This window comes from Ictidomys tridecemlineatus, chromosome 4 (genome assembly GCF_052094955.1).
Source record: "Ictidomys tridecemlineatus isolate mIctTri1 chromosome 4, mIctTri1.hap1, whole genome shotgun sequence".
Classification (NCBI taxonomy): domain Eukaryota; kingdom Metazoa; phylum Chordata; class Mammalia; order Rodentia; family Sciuridae; genus Ictidomys; species Ictidomys tridecemlineatus.
The window spans coordinates 205,413,937-205,436,768 of record NC_135480.1 but is presented as its reverse complement, the minus strand read 5'-3'; the positions used below and the strand labels follow the sequence as shown (position 1 = coordinate 205,436,768).

The following is a 22,832-nucleotide window of genomic DNA, read 5'->3' as shown; positions in this document are numbered from 1 at the left end:
TGAGTCCTCCCCACAAGTCCTCACGCACAGAAAAATAACATCAGAAAAGTAAACAAACAAGCTTCCAGGGCAGGGTGAACGGTCACACCACTGCTGTGCTTTCCAACAATAACCTTCCAAGAACAGGCTTAATGCAAGCTGGGAAGCACAAAGTGGCCTTGGTCCTGGTGTCTCAAATGTTTCCAGATAAACACAGGATTCTTCTGACTCAGTCTATTAAGCATACACAACCTAATCCTGGCCTTCTCTGGTTTTCTCTCCCCATTTTTAAAACTATGAAGTAAGGCTTTGTGCCACATTACTTTCTACCATGAATTTCAGAGCAGGCTCCTGCCTGTATAGTGAAAAGTACCAAAAACAAATGCGGAGCCTTTTCTCCTCTCCAATATTATTCAAAGCAACTTTGCTCAGTTTCAACTTATCTGTCCTGTAGGCACACCACTTTGCAAGATCTCGATACCACTATATAAATGTAACATAAAGAAATGTAGCTAAAATTCAACAGCAGGTACAAGGGCTGGACTGTCCAATTTGGCAACCACTAGCCATCTGTGGCTATTTAAATCTAAGGTAGTTAGAGGTAAACAAAGGAAAACTTCCACCACTCAGCTACACCACCCACACTTCAAGTGCTCAAAAGCCTCATGCAGCCAGAGGACACTGTTTTGGACAGCAGATAACTTTTAAGCAATCACAGAAAATTCTACTGGATACTAGTGTGCTAGAGTATTTTGAGGCAAATCAAAACACAGCACGGTCACTTAGCAACTCCACCCATAGCCACCAGCACGACCAGGAAATCACAGTTAACGTTCATTGAGAACTTACTTGGTGCCAGGTGCTATGCAAAGCATCGACATGCATTACCCCATTTAATTATCAGTTATCCTATAAATTAAAAATTGCTATTGTCTGAATTGATAGTTATAAGGTAAAGTAACTTCTACTACTAAACCTAGTAGAGTGAGAATTCAAACCCCTGTGTACCTTACTTCAAAGACCACAATCTGATTTAATAATCTGTTACCTCAGACTGAACCCCATGCCAGACAGAATTTTGACCCCATGACTTTTTATCCCCTAGTGCCACATAGTTATGTGTGGTGATGACAGAAGGGAATCTGCAGATAAGATCAACAGCCTGTTGACCTTACAACAAGGAGCTGATCCTTGATCATCCAGGTGGGCCCATGTAAAATCCCATGAACTCAAAGGCCAAAAAGAGTTGGGTGTGGTATTGTATACCGGTAATCCCAATGACTTGGGAGGCCAAGGCAGGAGGATTGCAAGCTCAAGGTCAGCCTTAGCAACTCCCAGTGTCTCAAAAGAAAAATCAAAAAGGGCCGGGGGTGTAGCTCAGTGGTAAAGGGCCAGCCTAGCATTTGCAAGGCCCTAGGTTTGATCCCCAGTACCATCAAAAAGGAAAGAAGACGATGACTTACAAATAACAGTGGTGAGGAGCACACGTAGAGAAGACAGAGACCTCATCCTCCAGGTGCAGGGAACCTACTCTGCTAGCAACCTTAAGGAGCGTGGAAGCCACATCCTTCCCAGAGCCCCAGTAAAAGCCCAGTGCAGCCAACACTCAAGAGGACAGCCTCTGTGCCCCAAGCAGAGGACCCAGCAGAGCCACACAGTATCCAGACTTCTGTCTCAGAGCTGTGAGACAGCAGGTGCTGTCTGAAGCCTCTATGACAATGTTATGGCATCCACAATAAAAAAATACAATTCACATTCTTTGGGGCCACACCGCTCTCCATCATTTCTCTGAACTCCTAGTTCAGGAGTTGGTAATGACAGAAACTTCCTGAGAAATGGGTAGAAAGCAGAGCCAGCACAACTATGTGCCTCACAAGTTGCTACAGTGGGGGTGGGGGAAGGAGGAGGCGGCAAGAAATCTGCTGATCATCTCAGTGAAGAATATTCCTTCTGAGATCAAGGTAAGGACACCCACTCACCACTTCTATTGGATGCTAGAATGGATGTCCTAACAAGTGAAATAAGAAAATCAAATGACCAGGAGGGCAGAAAGAAAAATGCTGGCATATATAGAGGATGTAATTATTTCCATAGCTACAGGTCTAAGAAATAGCTTCAGACATATTATTAGAATAAATGAGTTTTACCAGGTTGCTGGCTACGAAGTCAATATCCAAAAATAAAATGTATTTCTGCATACTGTGCCCAACATAAAACATAAACTTAAAGAAAGAATATATCCACCATCATAAGAGTGCAAAAAATTAAATTCTCAGCAATAAATCTAACAAAAGATGGGCATACCTCCCATGCAGAAAACTTATTAAGAATTAAAGACCCAAAGAAACAAATGTGTACCATGTTCAAAAAAGGAAAAGGCACACCATTCTGCAAATGTCAATTCTCTAAGTGACCCACAGATTCATACAATCCCAAAATCTCAACTTTTCTTTGAAGGCTCTAGGAAGTTGACTCTCTCCTCACCATTTTTTCAACGTGGTAAAACATAAGACAAAAAGTTTACCCTTAACAGTCTAGTGATGTTAAAATGTATTCATAATACTGTGCAAACATCACCACCACAATCTCCAGAACTCTTCACATCTTTCCAAATTGAAGCTCGGTCCCCATTAAACACTAACTCCCCTTTGCGCCCTCCAGCCCTTGGCAGTGCTTTTCTACTCCCTGCTACAATAGTCTGGTCTACACACAGAGGCAGAATCTTAAAAGGCAGCTCTAATGTTAATATAAAAATGTAAAGTTCCAAGAAGAGCCAAAACGCTCTAGAGCAGGGCCAGCAAACTACAATCATGGGATGGCAGTCTTGCTCCGTGAGGCCTGACTGACCCGAAGGCCCCTTTCCTTACACAATGTGGCTGCTTTCCCTTTACAGCGGCAGAACTGAGGAGGTGTTACAGAAACCCCTGGGCCTGTACCTGGTCATCTACAAAAATGTCTGCCAACCCTGCTCTAGATTGGGGCACTTTCTGCGATAATGATGAAATGTCCTGCATCTGTCACCACAGTAGCCACCAGTCTCATGCACCCAATGAGCTCTTGAAACGTGGCTACCAGGATTGTGGAACTGAATTTTTAATTTAACGTAAATTGGGCTGGGGATGTGGCTCAAGCGGTAGCGCGCTCGCCTGGCATGCGTGCGGCCCGGGTTCGGGTTCGATCCTCAGCACCACATACCAACAAAGATGTTGTGTCCGCCGAGAACTAAGAAAAAATAAATAAATGTTAAAAAAAAAAAAAAAATTTAACGTAAATTAACTTCAATTTAAATAGGGTACTAGATTGGACAGCACAGCTCAAGAATCTAGAAAACAAACAGTACTGAGATTTATTTTAGCATTTGTTAATTAAGACAGAGTGGTTGTAGTACTTTCTAATCAATATACAAGACCAGAAGACATACATATAAATGGATAATTGATTTGGAACAGAGAAGGCCTTGCTAAGGCAGGGAGCAGAGTCTTCAATAACACTGTTGGGATAATCGGAAATCTAAATACAAAAATAGAAAAAGAAGGCTACTGTGAATAATGCTATGATAAACATGGGCATGTAAATATCTCTGAAATCCCGTTTTTCAATCTTCAAGGCACAGACCAAGAACTGGAATGACTGGAGTACACAATGACACTTTAACTTCCTGAGGAACCACCAACTGTTTCCCACAGAGGCTGTGCCATTTCCCACAGAGGCTGCCCACCGACAGTGCAGAGGGCTCTAATTTCTCCATACCCTCATCAATATTTATTTTATTTTGTTCATGTTTTATAACAAAGGTTTATGAATTTTTAATTTAAAAAAATCAGAACACAAAACCATACTCATTCTAATCCCAAAAGTGTTTGCAAAAAAATCAGATTTACATATGCAAAGTAAAAACATTGGGGAGTAAACCAAAATGATGAGGTAAGGCCATATCTGTGCTGAGAGGTAGAGAGTAACTTTTATTCTTCCTTATACTTGCTCATATTTTCCCCAATTATTTACAAAGAGAATATATTCTTAAGAAAAAGTTATTTAAAAATGTACTTGTCTATGACTATTACCTAATTTAGTCCTATATGATTACTAAAAAAAAAAAAGATACAATAAGATTAAACTAAATTTATTTCAGCTATTTTAATAGATTTCTAAAAGGTATTGGTTACTGGCATAAAAATTTTTTTAACTTAAAAAAGAATTTCAAAGACAAACACAGATATTCTGTCTCTCCCACAAAACAAGATTATGATTTATTTTTTTTTACCAGAAAATTAAGGCAATTATCTAGATAATTTAATGGCATAAAGCATTGTTCCTCAGGTACATCCATTATTTCTGCAAATATTTTAAGTCATCACTGTCCAATCAGTTATTTTTTTATTTTTTTGTTCTAATTGGACACATTATCTTTATTTATTTTTATGTGGTGGTGAGGATCGAACCCTGCACCTTGCATGCGCTGGCAAGCGATCTACTGCTGAGCCCCAGCCCCAACCCTAATCAGTTGTTTTTTTCTTTCTTAATTTTTTTTTTTTTTAGTTGTAGATGAACACAATATCTTTATTTATTTTTATGTGGTGCTGAGGATCAGATTCAATGCCTCACAAGTGTGAGGAAAGTGCTCTACCGCTGAGCTACAGGCCCAGCCCTCCTTCTTTCTTAAGAATCCTTTTATATATATACATATGTGTGTGTGTGTGTATATATTCATATATATATAATATATGAGTGTGTGTACATGTGTGTGTGTTTTTAGTTGTAGTTGGACACAATACCTTTATTTTATTTATTTTTATGTGGTGCTGAGAATCAAAGCTAATGCCTCACACATGCTAGGCGAGCATTCTACCACTGAGCCACGTCCCCAGCTCCTCTTAATAATCCTTTTTTTCCAATGTAATTGTACTCAAAATCCCATGCAAATTAGGAAAATATGGGGCTAGGATCCAGTGTGGCCTGCACAAGGCCTTGTCAATCTCTGCCAGGACTGCAGAAAGCATAGAGTAAGAGCCAGAGCCACTACCTTAAGCTGATTCACTGAGTATATATAAGCTGCTTCTTAATCCACATCCACATTAACAACAGATTCTGGGGATATTTTCTGGATCCATCATTAAAACCAAAACCAACTCCTCCCACCCTCCACTGCATCCCAATACTATGTACTATGTGACTTATATCAAAAAACTTCAGGAGCCATTCCCTTTACCTGGAGCAGTGGATCTCACTGGAGGGGTCTTCCTCTTGGCCAAGAAGTTTCTCAGTTGTGCCTGTTTCACAGGGGACAGTTTAGCTGCAAGAAATTCATCAACTATAAATGCTTAAGACCTGGTTTTTAAGATGCCAGAGGCTGGAAGAGAACAAACAGGACAAGAATAATAGGAAGGATGCACTTACCTGGTACTTTGGGCAAAGGTTTGGTGTGAGATTCTATGGTGGTTTTTAACAAAGCATTGCGCAGGCTTTCCAGGTCACTGTCAAAACTGAAACAGGACAGTGTTACATACAAACCAACTATGAGCTAAGAAATCTGAGGCTCTGTGGGATACACTATCTTCTTAATCGTAAGTGCAAGACAGTAGAGCATACTCAACATGGAAACACGCCATCTGATTAACCAATGTAAAAGGAAAGTCAGCAATCTCAAAGGCTCACTACCCCAGGAAACCTAACACTTTGGTGCCCCAGGAGAAAGGGCAATTAAGACCCACACTTGTGGCCTAAAAGCAGAAACACAAAATCACCTTGGTGACATCAGAGCTAACATGTCCATCTGTAAGTATCTGAGGTTTCCATACTCAAGCAGAATGTGCTTCCAAGACAAATTGTCAAATAATTAATCATATTATTTTTCTTTTTCTTTTTTTTTTTTTTTTTGGTGATGCTAGAGATTAAACCCAGGACCTACTATATGCTAGGCAGACACTTGAGCACTGAGCTACATTTCTGGCTTTTCATTACTTTTCAATATAACAATATTAAATAGTTATCTATTGTGATCACTGAGCAGCTATTTCATCGGGTACAAAAAATATTCAGGGGGCTGGGTTCGATCCTCAGCACCACATAAAAATAAAAAATAAAGAAGTTGTTTCCACCAAAAACTAAAAAATAAATATTAAAAATTCTCTCTCTTTAAAAAAAAAATATTCAGTGCATTATAAACTTAATTCTCTGACAAATCCAAAGAGTAGGTATGGTCATCCCATTTTCTAAAGCAAAGAAATCGAGGATCAGAGAGAATAAGGAAGCTGACCAGGACCACATAAGGAACAGTCATTTCCAAAGTCATGTCTGAACCTAAGACCACCCCACATTCCTCCACAAACGTTTCTTATGCACTCACTCAACCACACTGACCGAACACAATTTCCTGCACACCTGTGAGTGCTGCTGTGGGTGGGGAGAGCCGAGGGTAGGCTCCACTGGGAGGTTTGGTTATAAAGACGGAGCTGTTGGAGACTGTCCACCAGGTGATTCAACCTCTTCCTCTGTTGGTTAATGATTTCCCGGTTGTTGGCAAGAGTATTGAACAGTGTCTCTCGCTCTGGCACAAGCAGGCGCCTGTTCACAGTGATGAGAGAAGAATCACATGTAAATGGCACCAGTAAAGGACCTCCCTTGCCAAAATAAGACTACGATTTTAATAGTGCAAACGATAAAAGGGAGAACACTATTGAGACAGGAAACATCAAAAAAACTATTAGAAAATAAAAGGAAGATGAGAGCCTAGTAAAGCTGAGAATACACTCGACAGGCTTGTCACAAAGGACAGCACACATGAGGCAAAACCCCAATGAGGCCCTGAGGAGAAGGGCAGGAGTAAATGGGAGTCAGGGCCCAGGGGACACTCACTGAGGCATACACCTAAGTCCTGTGTATTTCTCACTAAGGAAGTTAAAGTCAATAAAAAGAAAAAAATGACAGGTTCCCTGGAGGGCTACAGAGTGAGTCATCCTTAGACAGCTGTCAAGGAATAAATAGTGCATTGCCAGGAGTCAGGTCAAAGGATGGAAGGATAGAGAGGGAGAGGTCTAGATGCCTCTGCTTTTCTTTTTAAACCCTTAAGTATACCTTCAAAATTTTTCTATCAATCTAGGGGAAAACTATAGAGATAAAAACAAAATAAGTCATTGTACATCAGGTTCAGATCAATAGCTTTCTTTGTTATTGTATGTCAACGTAAATATTTTACCTCTTAACACTTATTATGGAATGAAAAACCCTTATGTTGAACAGAAACTTCCTGTTTTATTTCTGTCTCTCCCATTACCTCCTTGAGGAGGCCAGAGACAGGTGACTAAGAAGTTCAATACAAATTTTTTGTAAAGAAATTTCAGTAGGTACATGGTAATATTTAGAGAAGGGCTGCAAACAGAAAAGTGTTATTGCAATAGAAAACGGTACCAATTTAAGAGTTTAAACTCTACATAAAGGGAATTGCAAACTCAAGGAAGTGTAAGTAAGAAACCCATGGGCTGACATAGAGAAAAAGGAAGCTCAGCTTCTGTTAGCATCCTATACTCCTGAACACTACTGGTAACTAGAGTAGAATCAGAAGCAGGGAGTGGGCTGTGACATCTCTAATGAGGCCCAAATCTTGTGGGACAAGGACTCTAATCCATAGGACACAGAATCCTCCTCTGGACAGTGGGGGTGTCCCCATACCTTTGCTCCAAGTTAAGGGTCCTCTGATTGGGGCTCTTCTGCATTTCTCCACACAGCACAGTTTCATTTTTTAAAAATTCTACTTACTCAACTATAAGCCTGATCTAGTCTTGTCCCCTACAACACTCATGCTGTCCCATGGTGAAGCTCCCACAGCTTTGTAAACCAAACAGACCAGTTTTCGGGTTGTTTCCATACAGGGCTAATCAGAGTCATCAAGGGCAGGCATTTCAGAAATCTACTATCTGATGTGTTTTTCAAATTTCTTATGGGCACTTCTCTGCTCAGTGGAATTCATTCTATTCTTTCTGAGAAATACATGGATAAAACCAGATATCCAGGGATAGGAGATCTGGCTAAAAGGTTTTCCTATTCCTCTGCCATCATTCCACTCATCCCAGTAAATATACATACTAATCAGAAATTATCCAATTATCCATTAACCTCCTTGAGGAAGCCAGAGATAGGTGTCAAGGAAATTCAATAAAAATTCTCAAATATACTCTTCTATCATGTATACCTAAAATCAACAAGTAAAAATAGACAATAAATCAAGGGGGAAAAAGTTTTTTCAAAACAAAAACAAAAACACAACAAAAAAACAACACAGGGCATGGTAGCGCAAGCCTATAATCCCAATGTTTAGGAGGCTAAAGCAAGAGGAACATGAATTCAAAGCCCGTCTCAGAAACTTATCAAGGTACTTAGCAATTCAGCACTACCCTGTCTGTGATAAAATATTTTACAAAAAGGGCTGCTGATATGGGACAGTGGTTATGCACCTGTGGGTTCAATCCGCTGTACCAAAATTTTTTTAAAAATTTAGAATATACAGAAAAATACAAAGAAAAAGGATTATTTGCATATATTGCGGATTGAACCTAGGGCTTCACACATGCAGGCAAGTACTCTACCACTAAACTACAACCTTATCCCTTGATATTTTGTTTTATTTTGAGACAGGGTCTCACTTCGTTACTTAGGCAAACATGGAACCAATGATCCTCTGTGCCTCAGCCTCCTGAGTATCTGGAGTTATAGGCATGTACCACTGTACCTGGCTGGAAAAAATTTTCTTACTCTAATATTGAAGATATAACTGTGAAGGTACAGATCTACTTCCAGTCTTTTTTATGTTTGTACCTCCAGGATGCTTTATTTCATGTTTTCCTTATCATATTAAAAACACATTTGCAGCTGGGTGAGGTGGTACCTGCCTATAATACCAGCAGTTCGGGAGGCTGAGGCAGGAGGATCATGAGTTTAAAGCCAGCCTCAGCAACATAGAGGTGCTAAGCAACTCAAAGAGACCCTGTCTCTAAATATAATACAAAATAGGGCTGGAGATGTGGCTCAATGGTTGAGTGCCCCTGATTTCAATCCCGGATACCACTCCCCCCACAAAAAAAAAAAAAAAAAAAAAAAATCACTGGCCAGGCATGGTGGCCCACATGTGTTCCCAACAACTCAGGAGGCTGAGACAAGAAGATCATGAGTTCAAAGCTAGCCTTAGCAACTTAACGAGGCCCTAAGCAACTTAGCAAAAACCGTCTCAAAAAATAAAAAGGGCTGTGGTCAAGCATCCCTGAGTTCAATCCATAGTACCAAACAAAAACAAAAACAAAAAAAACTACATTTAACATAATTTCTTTGAAAACATGCTATATAATGGTTTACACAGTGTTCTGTGACCACATTTATTGGGGTATTCCTTTACATTTGGATAATTAAGTTGAATCCAAGTTTTCACTATTATAATTATACTGCAATATAAATTCTTTAATGTAGTTGCTATAACCACAATTTATTAATTTATCAACAAAATTTTTAGAAGTGCAATGACCATGTCAAAAAGAGCAAAGGTCCAAAAGGTTCGTACACATTCCCTAATAGCATTTCTAAAACAACGTTTAGTACAACTCTGGAGTATGAGAGACCTCACTCACTTTTGTTTTTTCTTTTGTTCCAGATGACGATCCCATTCCAAGTCTAGAACATCATTCACATCCTGAACGGCAAACTTGACGTACTGATGAAGGCGCCGAATTTCCTACAAGAAAAAAATTACGAGGCAAATGATTAATTTTTCTGGTATCCTGGGGGAAAGATATATCAAAATAGCCCAAATAATTTTAAAATATTTCTATATTGAGAACATAATGAATAAAGAAAACATAATAGTAATAAAACCACTGAAACATTATAATTAAAATGCAAAACAGAAAATCAACTTCCTGTAACAGTGTGACACAGAAGAAGTATAAAAAAAGGGAAAGAGAAAGGGTATGTGTGCTTAAGGCCCCAAGGGAAGAAATGTTCTTGCTTCATTATAGTTTTTCAGATCCTAGAAAGGGATCTCAACATGGTCTGGGAATTTTCCACTGCACTTTGGTACTCAGACAGTACATCCATTTAGTTTTTGCTCTCCCACCCATGAAATTAACTGTAATGTAGATAAAAGTATCCAACAAAACAGTGCTGAAAATAATTCTGAATCTATCTATCCATAGCATAGAACATAAGTCATCTCACCAGTTGAGAAAGACTTACTTTTCAGAAACAAAGGAGACTATTAGCACGAGAAACTAAATTTATCATTATTAAAATCCTCACCAATTTAACTTATTTTAGCCCTGTAATAACTTTCTTTGAATTTTGGACCACTAGTAACCTTCATGGCTATGCAACTTGACTCTTAGAACATAAAAATAAAGGTGAAATATTTCAATTAAGTATATTTACAAATGTGCCTAGTACTGAAAAAAGCACTTCCTATCTGGTCAAAGGTATGATCACATCAAAATGTATTTTCATGATTACTCTTAAATAAGAGTGTGCATCCCAACTAAAAAAACAGAAAATAGCATTTAAAAGAGTGAAGCAGACTCAAGGGCATAGTAGTAGCCTTAATGGCAAGTGTAAATTTCAGCTCACACTAGACGGCAGGAATCTCTTTAGATGTGATCCCACCTCTGCAGCAGCTGATGCTGTTCCATCCTGAAGCTCTCAACTGGGTTGACCAGCAAAACCCAGCTCTTCTCTCTCTCTTTTTTTAAAAAAATATTTATTTTTTAGTTTTTGTTGGACAAAACATCTCTATTTTATTTTTATGTGGTGCTAAGAATCCAACCCAGCACCCCACACATGCCAGGCGAGCACACTACCACTTGAGTCGCATCCCCAGCCCCCTCTTCTCCATCATAAACATTTTCTTGGAGTGGCTTATGTGCCCTCTCACTTGTGGTCCCATAGCAACATAGCCTACTTTAAATTTCCGTGTTCGCCTTTCTTGCTGTCATATACCCAGCTGCAGGAACTGTACATTGTAGAGGGAGGAGTGGCCAAAAGCTTAGGCTCAGAGTCAGACTGCCCAAGATCAAGGACCAGTATCTATGAGGGATGAAACCTAGGGAGTTTCAGCATCTCAAGTTTCCTCATCTTTGCTCTGAATATAGTAGCACTCAATATATGCTACCTCCTATTATCTACTTGGCACCATAAAAAAAAAAATTCTTCCTTTACAAATGAGTGACGTGTATCTGAAGCTATGCTTTCCTTTTAGCTTGGCTAAAAAGCCTGGTATGCAAAAGGCAAGTGGTGGAGCCGGCAAGCAGGGCACAGCACAGGGCCTATACTTTGGAAATGGTAGGCGAACCATCAGTGCTCCCTCCTCGCCATGGGATGGAACAGCCACAGCAGGGACTCCTCAGCTCTCTGGGAGAAGTGATAACTGCTCTCATTAGCAGAGGCAGGGCAGGGATAACAGGAGGAATTATCTGTAAGCTTGAGTTCTCTGAAGCAGAAGGAACTCTTCAATACACACCCCACTCCTGAGCTGGGAGACTAGGGCTGCCTGCACACCCACTGGGGGGTCTGAGGCAAACTTGAGGAGGGGGAAGATGACTCTCACATTAAGGCCATTCTGGGTAAATTTGAGAGATGGAAAACAAAATCCAATTAACTAAAGCAGAAATAAAGATTAAGAATGAGTGGGAAAAGCAACTGTGCTGTAGTATGGCACAGAGGAAAGAGGCACAGAAGATGGAGCATCCGGTGCTGGTTCCACTCCCATCAGCCAACACCACATGGACAACACCCGCTCCTAATCCAGGAAGCCCAATTTCTTCTTCTGTGTGGGGGATCGACCACTCCTACCTTGCAAAGCGGCTGGTTACAAAGACTAGAAAATGTATTAAACACCTAGCAGATTACCTGCCTCTGAAAAATATCTGCTATGTGAACAATTAGTATTCCTGAGTTGGTTTACAAATATCTGTTTCCACACAATACTCTCTTCCAACACTAAGGTTAAGGATCCATCAAGAATTCTATTTTTGAGCCAGGTGCAATGGCGCACACCTGTAATCCCAGTGGCTTGAGAGGCCGAGACAGGAGGACAAGTTCAAAGCCAGTCACAGCAACTTAGTGAGATCCTATCTTAAACAAAAATCTCTTTTTTAAAATAAAATTTTTAAAAATTAAAGTGAGGGCTGGGATTGTGGCTCAGCGATAGAGCACTCGCCTTCCACAAGAGGGACCCAGGTTTGATCCTCAGCACCACATAAAAATGAAGGCATTGTGTTGTGTCCATCTACACCTAAAAAATAAATACTAAAAAAAAAAAATAAAAAAATTTAAAAAAATTAAGGGAAAACATATGCCATTTTCTTTGCCACAGGTAAGAAAGTTTGTAGAAAGTGTTGGAAGTTATTAGCAGAAAATCAACAGCTTCACAAGGGGACATCATCCAATGTTACACCTAAAAAAAAGGCAGTGATGGTAACAGGAGTTGACTCTTAAACCTTCAAGAAGCGTAAGTAGCTTCCCCCACCTGAAGCTGAGCTTCACTCCTAGGATCCAGCGGCCTCTTGTACAGTAGATGGAGATACCCAGAATCCCGATTTCTACCATTCTGTTCTCTGGCTTCTTCAACACCGGCAAAGCCCTCAAGCAAAGTTGTTTTCAGGGTACTTATGTCTCCATGAAGAGACTAGAAAAGGTCAAGAACAAAATATTGATAAGAAATAAAACCTCTCTGCTTGGATCAAGAAAGGTGGAGTTTCTCAAACATTTAACATGAACACATGAATATATTTAACAATAACGTAATAAACATTTTATTGCTTGGAAAGAAAGATATTAATGTTCTTTTTTAATTTTTTGTCCTTATTAGAAAAAGTCCATATTCTAATAATAGGAAACTTAGAAAGCAAGGAAAATACCGATAGTACACACACTCCTATTACTAGAAGATGTCGCTGCTGACACCATGGAGAGCTCTCTTCCTGATACCTTAGTTAAGACCAGGACTGGAGACAGTCAAAATGGAACCCTAGCACTATTACCTGGGAACTTTCAAAAAATAACTTTATCTAAGCCCCTGTTTCCTGATTTGCAAAGTGGAGAGGATACCGGCATGTACTACATGGAAGGCTGAGGGCTCAGCAAGGCAGTCCAGGGAGGTGTCAGGACAGTGTCTACACAGGGTGAGCAGCAACCAAGGTAACAACAACTCTGCTAGCTACGAGCAATGGACACGTCTATGCTGTAAGTTCTAATACGTTTTGCCTGACACTAGAAAAGATACTCAGTTTTCAAATATATCTAAATGAACTGTAACAAACTATTACAGAATGCTATTATTATCATCCCATTTCACAGATAAGAAAATGGAAACATAGGGTGGCTAGATTAACTTTCCAAAGTCAGGCAATCTGTTATAATGTCCAGATGGTTAAGATGTGAATTTAGGCATTTCCAGGTAAACTGCTCAGCACATAAACAACACGAACACTAAGACAATTTCTAAAACTCGACTCAGGAGAAATATCCATACACACAAACCTCTGTGGTCTCTTTAATCTCCAAAAGGAAGGTGTGTAAGTCGTCTGACTCTGTTCGCAGCATCTTCATCTCTTCTGGAGTGCCCACCTGGAAACAGGCTTTGGAAGTCCGGGCTTTCAGCTCCTCCAACTCCTTCTGGAAGTGAGCGATCTGCAGATGTCACAACAAGGAAAAAGACTCCGCCTGAGTGGTGTGCAGTAACCACACTGCTGCTGCACTCACGTGCAACACGAGTGGGACTCCTGGGACTGGTCAGGGTACAATGCTAGAATAAACAGCCATGCAGGTGCTCAAAGCCATTCCAGTCTCAGTGTCAGAGCTACTCCTGGGAAAAATCCTCAAAGTTACCTCCTCCCCAATTCCAGCCATCACAGGATCTGAATCCTTCCACTGATGTCCCTGTTTTTCTGTGACAGAAGGCGGAAGTGACTTCGCCTAAAATGGAAGACAAAAGGATTAAAAATGGATTCTCTGTTACAGCTTCTAGAAACAACTGTATCAGTGCCCACCACAGGGAATGGCACTTATCTGGTAAATACTTCATTCGCCAAAGGTTCTTCTGGACAGTGGAGACAGATGAGCAAGACAGACAAGGCCCTACTCTCATGGAACTTACCTCCTGCTTGGACAAGATGGATTTTAAAAAAAAAGTAAACACAACAGATAAATTCAACTGATGAATAAACAGGAAAACATGAAGGCAATAAAAGGGGATCAGGGTCCTCAATAAATGAGATGACCAAGAAAGCCCTCCCCGGAGGCTGCTGTCTGAACTGAGGCAAGAAGTGAGGCAGAAGGCCAGGGGCAATCTAGGGGAAGCACCTCCTGGGGAATGAGAAGAACACGCACAAAGAGCTTGGCACATCAAGTAAACAACAAAGTAAACAAGAGCTTTATGTTGTCAGGCAGGGCACTGGGTCAGGGAGACACACAAGGCATGTCATTCAAGGCCACACTTAGGAAGTCTGGATTCAACTCCAGGTGTGCTAGGAAGCCATTACTGGTATTTTAGGGGGGTTTAAATGACTACTTAAATCTAGGATTTAAAAGATCCCTCTTGCTGCTGTAGAATAGGGATGACATGGAGCAGTAGGAGCCAAGAGGGAGAGCTGTCAAGAGGCTGACCAGGTAAGAGATGGCAATGGCATGACATAAGATGCTAGGAGCAGAGCTAAGTGCTCATGATATATGACACAGTAGACAACTGACAAGAACTCCTACTAATCTGGGTTTGAGGGAGAAATGCAAGAAATCGGGATACTTCTGGGTCTGGGGCTTGTGCTAAGTCCTAATCTGTTAGTGCCACTTACAGAGTTGGGAACACAAGGAAAAAAAGAGATTCTTGGAGAGATGGGACACAAGAGCTCTGCATTATAGATGTTAACATGTGAGGTGCCTTTTCAATCATTTGCTACATACAACAATTAACACTGGAGCAGTTTTAATTATTAGAATAGCTAATGTATGTGCGTACGCGCATGTGTTTAACAAGTCATGTGTTAGGCATTGGGCCACAGGCTAGAACTGTGAACAGGACACTTGCCTTGTGCCCTGTGTGGACGTGTGTGTGGAAGACATAAGAGAAAACAGGATTCCTAATCATGGGAATGTTAAAGTCATTAAAATAAACTGGAATGATGACTACAGATTAAAATGTGATAAGTAAAATAATACAGCTTTTTAAAAAACAGGAAAATATCTTTCTGACACTAGAATAGAAAATGACTTCTAAAACAAGACACACAAAACACAGATTATAAAAGAAAGTAATTGATATACTCAACTGTACTAAAAGTTAAGGCCTTGCATTCATCAAAAGAAACTATGAATGAATAGGCAATTCAGATAGTACTGTATTTGCATTTTGTGTATACGGATGTGTTTCTCTCCAACTCACTCTTAAAAAAAATCAGTAAGAGGCTAGGGGGATAGTTCAGGGTTGGAACACATGCTTAGCCTGCCCTAGGTCCTGAGTTCAATCCCCTGTACACCCCACTACAACAGACACATTAAGAAAAAGACACCGTCCAATAGAAAATAGGCTAAAGACATGAAGGGGTACTGAAAAAAAAACTGCCTAAATGGCCAATAATCATAGTAAATAAAGCTCAATTTTGCTGGACATCAGGGAAATACAAATTAAGACTAGAAAATACATCAAAAAGAGAAGAAAAATACCAAAAGAAGAATATGTGCATGCCTAGGTGTGGGCCCAACAGAAAGATCATATGTTCACTGGAGGACCACGGTTAAAATGTCGTAGCAACACTACTCAGATAGTGTTAGCTGAAAAATGAAGAGTGGAATTCCATTCAGCCCCCTCCAATATAGTCACACAATGAATTCCACACAGCAATATGATACGGATAACTCCCACAGACATCTGTTGAGCAAAACCACCAGCTATAAGAAGGCACGCCATGTGATTCCACATGATGGAAGGCACAAACAGGATGAACTTGTCTATGCTGTTAGAAATCAGGAGGGTGGGTACCCTTTGGCAAGGGTAGTGACTAGAAGGAGACACGTGAAGAAGAATTCTAGGGTCCTGGTAATGCTGGGTAATCTGGGTGCTAGTTACCAAGGTATATTCAGTTAGTGACAATTTATTCATCTATACGCATATTATGTTAATTTATTCTATTGATTTATTTATCAATATTAGGTAAGTAGAAAAACAGCTCTTATGAGTAAACATTACAAATCATATGATGATCTTGGATCATCATATAATCCTAATTACTATTTCCAAAGTCTGAATTCTAAAATATGAAAACCCATTTTGTTAGCATGCATGCTTGAGACCATAAACTAAATTCAGTATTGTACACTGAAATACACATACCTGAGGAGAGCCTGATTTTGCCACTGGAGGGGTGATCCTGGGTGACTTCTGCGCCATTGAGAGCACTGGACCTGGACTGCTCTGAGCAGGTCGCCCTGTTACCATAAATCAGTCACAACAAACAGTATTCATTTTCCCATTATTTCTCCACCACTCCTTTCCCCAATCCTAAGTAAGTAACAAATGCACTGTCCCTGGCTCCACTCTTACAATCTTTATTAAAGAATGATGACTTCCTCTGCTTCAAGGTAATAATAAAATAAATGTTAAAATTCTGAGTGTGACAAAAAGAAAATAAAAAACTTTCTTAGCCTTTCTTGATTCATGTTTTAGATGAATGCTGTACTGTGTTATTTGTGAAGAGCCCCACTTAACCTGAGATAAGGCTCTGCCTCCCACCTTACTCCATGTTAGAATGGCTATAAAGTAGACTACACTTCAGCTCATTTAAAGTTGGGTTCAAAAGGTTAATTTTTGGGGCTGGGGATGTGGCTCAAGCAGTAGCGTGCTCGCCTGGCATCTGTGCCACCCGGGTTCAATCCTCAGCACCACATACAAAGATGTTGTGCCCGCCGAAAACTAAAACAAAATAAATATTTAAAAAATTCTCTCTCTCTCTCTTTAAAAAAAAAAAAAAAAGATTAATTTTTGTTGTAAAAGATTACTGTGATCTCAAACACAAGATGTGATATATAGTTAAGTAAATGTTCAAGATTAAAAAAAAAATTCTCAATGTAAAAACTTTTTTGCAGCGCTGAGGATGGAACCCAGAGCCTCCTGCAGGCTGTGCAAGTGCTCTACCACTGAGCCACACCCTAGGCCTATGTAAACCACTCAGCATTCAGTCATAGCTGCAGTGCATCTCACAGGAAGTATGTACAGCCACATGAAGGACCTTCTGGCCCACTCTCACTCCTCACAGAACCCTGAGATGCAGCTCTGGGAACTAGGGATCCAAGTTTAAATTGAAGTTTACTCATTAGACTAGAACAAGAATCCCATCACCTTGTAAGAACTCACAGTATTCAGGACCCTTTTAGAAGCTTCTAGAATATTCTTACTCTGTTCCATATTACAGTCACCGGGGGCACTTTTAAAAAGCAAACACACCAAAAATTCATACCAAAGCCTCATCCCAGAGTCTGATCACAATGCTAGGAAGTGGGTCTCCCAGTAAATTTAGTGCACAGCTGGCACTGAGATCCAAAAATCTAGACCCCTCAATCTTTAAAAATTAAACACCAGTCATGTACAGTGGAGCACACCTGTAATCACAAAAGGAAATGGAGGCGGATGTAGCTCAGTGGTAAAGTGCCCCTGGTTACCTGGGTTCAATACCAGTACCACTTGGGAAAAAAAGAATTAAGTAATGGTGACAAAAGACCAAGGGAAAAAAAGAAAAGGCTTTAGAACTACTGAGATTAAGTGAGACTAAATGCAGTGTGTGATCTCTAGTTGCTCCTGGATTAGAGGAGGAAAAAAAAAGCCATGAAGAACATTATTGGAACAACTCTAGAAATGTGAATGAGTTTAGATTAGATTGTTGTTAAATTTCCCAAGTCTAATAATACATTAAGTGTATCCTTGTTTTTGAGAGATACACACTTAAGTATTTGTCTAAAATTAATTCTTAAATGTTTCAGAAAAAAAATTATGAATTTTTGCAACCTCTATATGTTTGAAAAGAAAAAAAAAGACAGGCTAGGTACATTTGCCCATGGGGTTTCATAATATACTGCAACTTAACTTGTCTATAATCATCCCCATTAATTTTCTTTAATTAATTCACGTGCTTGCTGTATGGCATTAGACATAGGAGGCACTCAACTGCAGCTCTTTCTCTCCTGTGCATGTGAAAGAACTGCTCCGTGTACCTGCCCATTGCATATGGCAGGCTGCATGTGAAGGCAAGTGCCCAACATCAAGACACCTTTTCAACTCTCCATGACAAATGTCAGAGAAAAGCCTGGCAGCACTAAAGCCACTGCAAATCTCCCAATTCAGAGTGCAAAAAGTGCACAAGCTGGGACCGGTGCATGCACGCCTATAATCCCAGCAACTCCTGAGGCTGACGCAAGTGGATGGCAAGTTCAAAGCCAGCCTCAGCAAAAGCAAGGTGCTGGGCTGGGGATGTGGCTCAAGCGGTAGCGCGCAAGCCTGGCATGCGTGCGGCCTGGGTTCAATCCTCACTACCACAAACAAAGATGTTGTGCCCACCAAAAACTAAAAAAAAAAAAAAAAAAAGTTAAAATTCTCTCTCTTAAAAAAAAAGCAAGGTGCTAAGCAACTCTGTGAGACTGTTTTTCTAAATAAAAAACAAAATAGGGCTGAGGATGTGGCTCAGTGGTAGAGTGTCCCTGAGTTCAATCCCCGATACAACCCCCAGACCCAAAACATCACAGCACATTAGTGTGAGACACAGGTAACAAGAAAAAAATAATCTTGTCCAACTATGTTAGTATAGATTCTTAATACACTGAAAACTGTCAATGTGCAAAGGAAGGACTGAGGTCTAAACCTGTTGACTTCAAACCATACCTGATGGTGAGGAAGAGACTGAGGACTTCAGAGACATGGAGTTGGATGACACTGAGAGAGGCGTGGGGTGGCTGAGTGGTCCAGAAGCAGTTGGCTTGGAGGCAGGAGAAAACGGCATCATCGAGGGTGCACTTGGAGAGCTACTGACAGCAGCAGAGGTGGCCACTGTGGTAAACCTAAAAATGGCAGTGTAACTGCATCAAAAGGGTTTTCTAGAAGGTTCTTTCACACAGAGCACAAACAATACCACCAAAGAAAAATTCTTTTGGCAATGCTGGGAATTGAACCCAGGGCCTTGAACATGGCAGGCACCCAAAGAAAAACTTACTATCCACACCACACTACCTCCAAGAAACAAATACTTAGCTGCACTCATGAAAGTGAAAACAGAAAATATTTACCATCTGCTTACTTAGGAATAAACTTTTCAACTAAAGCATCAATGTAGTATTTACTGTGAAGATGAGACAACATGAAATGATTATTTTCTAGTCTAATAACCTGAGTGAAAATCAGGGTGGAACCCAATCACAACAGCTCATTATGGGGTGATCGCCTCCTCTAGAGAGAGAAAAAGGAAAAGGAAAACAGGTTGCCATCTTTGGAATGCCTATGGTCTTATGGAAAGTCTATCCCACCTTGTGAATAAAGTGTAAATATCTACATATCCATCATTAGATGACCAGTCCAACAACTACAGTGCAGCCAGCAAGATGGAGCACTGTGCAGTGGTTAGAATGCAGTGACTGTGAGCCAACTGAATATTAACAGTGACAATATGGCCACAGCACCACCCTTGCAACAAGGGACAACATAGGTAAGAAAGGCAAAAATCTGGTAGTATGGACACTCAGGATCGTAAGAAAAGGGAGCTGAGCGTGGAACACATGCCTGAGGTCCCAATGCTCAGGAGGCTGAGGCAGGATCACCTGAGCCCACAAGTTCAAGACCAGCCTAAAGAACATAGCAAGAGTCTATATCAAAAAAAAAAAAAAAAAAAAAAAAAGATATAAGGAAGGGCTTTTCTCAAGAAGCGTAATATTTAGTGGGGAGAAAGAAATAAGCAGATGAAGACAATGAAGAAGTAAATAAATAAGATATGAGCGCATGGGCAGAGCCTAGATCTGGAAGAAACTGAACACCATGCTAAAGAGTTTAGATGGTCTTTCAACAGCAATGAGAAGTCACAGGGTACCGCCAGGCAAGAGAGTCACCTCACATATCCACAGCTGCACCAGGTCACTATGGTGGCTGTTTTTTTCAACTGAGAAAACTGCTGAGTTCAGGGTGGACATGAAGAGGAAAAAAGACTAGGAGGGACTCATTTCCTTCCCAGGATATATATTCTGGATTATCTTCCTTAATTAAAATAAGGAATTCCTACTCTGAAAAAGCAAAACAAGTATTTAAATGTAAATCTCTAGTAGTCAAAAAAATAAAATGCCACCTAAGAACCCTCAGGACTGTCCACTGATGAAATGTAACCTTTGCACTGGCTGAATTTTAACTATTTGCAAGTATCACTTCAGAAAAAAGCTCTGTAACTTTACTTGCAGAGGCTCTATTTCCAGCAGATGACACGCACCACTTCTACCAACTGCACAGAAGACTCAAACTTTAAAAGTGACTTACTTTTCACTAAGGTTGACCTTGACCGCAGAGGCTGAAGGCGGGAAGGAGGGTTTCATTCCCATGCTTGGGGCAGACACACTTGGCACTGGTGTGCTTTCCAGGGCAGGCTTAAAACCCGATGATCCGAAGGAGTAGGAAGCAGCAGACGGGGCCATGGGCGATGCTGCAGGGGTGGGAGCCACAGAGGCTTTGGAAGGAGGAGCAAAAGAGAAGGTAGAGGTGCCAGAGCCCAGGGCTGCTTTGGGATTGTCAGAGCCACTGGGATATGGAGGGGGCTCCCCAGTGACAGAAGCAGAGGATTTCAAGGATGAAGAACCGAAGGAGAATACGGCAGGGGCAGCGCCAGAAGAAGGCACAGGGAAGGTGGCGATGGGAGTGGCAGGCAGCACAGACGGAAGGGAGGCAGGGGCTGGTGCTGCAGAGGCGTCAAGCTTTTGCGGAGCTTGAGAGGAGGTTGGGGTGGTGGGAGTACTTCCTGCAATGAGAATCAAGGAGAAAGGGGAGGATAAAGTTAACACTCTAACACTAAGGTCCACACGACAGAAAGCAAGTGAAGAAGGGTTTGTGCAGTGATCATAGTTCAAGAAGCCAAAAACACCAAAAAAGGTAGTGTTGGGCTTTCCATGGCAGGTGTTCCCTAACAGAAGGGGAGCTGTGAAGCTCTGAAGGAACAGGAAACAGGGAAAGATGTTAGACTGGCTAATTGGACCTCATGGAGACCTCATAGGATAATACAGAAAACACACACTTCTCAGTGTCCCTATGGCAGTAGAAAAAGGGACAAGTGAGCCATTCTGTACCACCTACTTAACAACCAGGAAAAATCTAATTTAAATCACTACCTTAAAATATTCACTAAAGCAATTCCAGATGAACTAAAAACTTATACAAAAGCACCTCTGTACATTTATCTCAAGGGGGCAATGAGTGAGCTGACATGTGAGGTCTCTGAGAGTCTATCAACTTGATAAAAAATATAACAGAAAAATGTTAAGTTCTTAGAAATGATAAAATAAACAGTACATGAACTAAAAAACTTCTAGCAAGACAAACAAAATGTTTTGCATTAAAAAAACAAATTGAGATTAAAAAAAAAATTTCAAGACTCTAGCTCAGTGAGAGGTGCAGTACTTGCCTAGTAAGCATGACACCTGGGTTCAATCCCTAATCCTACCAAACAATAAAATTAAATTACAATAAAATAAAAAATGTCAAGGCTCTAATAAAAATAAGATGGGAACCTAATTCACAAAAAGAAAATGCATTCATTCTTTTTTTTTAAATTTTAGGTGGACACAGTATCTTTATTTTTATGTGGTACTGAGGACTGAACCCAGTGCCCCATGCATGCTAGGCGAGCGCTCTACCACTGAGCCACAACCCCCAGCCCCACATTAATTCCTTTTAACCAAAGAACTATAAACTTAAGTTACGGGACAATTTTATTGTCCTCTAAACTATTAAAATTTAAATATGTATGATCCTCCACGACTAGATGGGTGAAATGAACACGAAACATTTTATATTCAGTAGATAAATAATTTAGCATGGTTTTTAGAAAATATTCTGGCAGAATGTCTCAAAAAACACAAAATAATTGACCAAATAACCCTCTTCTAAGAATAAAACCTATAAAAATAATCTAAAGAATGAAAAAGATATAAACAAACCAAATAGTGAAAAGGAGCCAATGAATACTAAACCCTTTTTTTGTATCAGGGACACTTGACACTGAGTGACATCCCCAGCCCTATTTTTATTTTATTTAGAGACAGAATCTCACTGGAGGTGCTTAGGGCCTTGCTGAGTTGCCGAGGCTGGCGTTGAACTCATGATATGTGATCCTTTTTTATGAGAAAAAATAAATACATAGGAAAAAAACACTTGAGATAGATAATGACTCTAATGCTGCTAGGTGGTAAGAAGATGGGAATTTTATTTTCTTTTGTTTTATTTAATTTTAGTTTTTTTCCTTCTCTTTGAAAATATTACTGACGTAACATGTATTGGAGAAAAATGAGCAAATTCATAAAAATCAATTTTATTGATTTTTAAAATTTAGTTAATTTGATTATTTAATTATTTTGGCATATAACTGTGATAAAATTTTTTTTTCTTCTAGTATGGCTAAAAAAGTCCATAGTGTAAGCATATCTAAGAAAAACTCTTGACCAGTTAGATTGAATAAAGTTGACAATTTGGTGGGTATAATTTCTTGCCCCTTAGTGCTGAGTGAGTTTTACATCATTAATAGAGCCCCTGGGCCCTGCCTACTGCGGTGCTGCCCCAGGTAGTATGCCAGGTGGCCAGCATAGACGGAGCCAGT

The 22,832-nt window shown here is 40.2% G+C and overlaps 1 protein-coding gene across 3 annotated transcripts in view; it reads right to left on the bottom strand.

Moving 5' to 3' along the window:
- Nup214 (nucleoporin 214) overlaps window positions 1-22,832 on the bottom strand; it is a 98,033-nt gene that overhangs the window by 49,645 nt on the left and 25,556 nt on the right. For 2 of the 3 annotated variants that reach the window (XM_078048422.1, XM_078048421.1), the window contains exons 15-22: window positions 16,337-16,431; window positions 13,840-13,926; window positions 13,492-13,641; window positions 12,479-12,637; window positions 9,594-9,697; window positions 6,361-6,543; window positions 5,377-5,462; window positions 5,189-5,272 (exon numbers count right to left, since the gene is read on the bottom strand). In XM_078048422.1, coding sequence (XP_077904548.1) covers window positions 5,189-5,272; window positions 5,377-5,462; window positions 6,361-6,543; window positions 9,594-9,697; window positions 12,479-12,637; window positions 13,492-13,641; window positions 13,840-13,926; window positions 16,337-16,431 — 948 coding nt within the window. Of the gene's footprint in view, window positions 1-5,188; window positions 5,291-5,376; window positions 5,463-6,360; window positions 6,544-9,593; window positions 9,698-12,478; window positions 12,638-13,491; window positions 13,642-13,839; window positions 13,927-16,336; window positions 16,432-18,874; window positions 19,051-20,506; window positions 21,016-22,832 lie in introns of those variants that run through there. The other variant, XM_078048420.1, reaches the window with a different exon arrangement.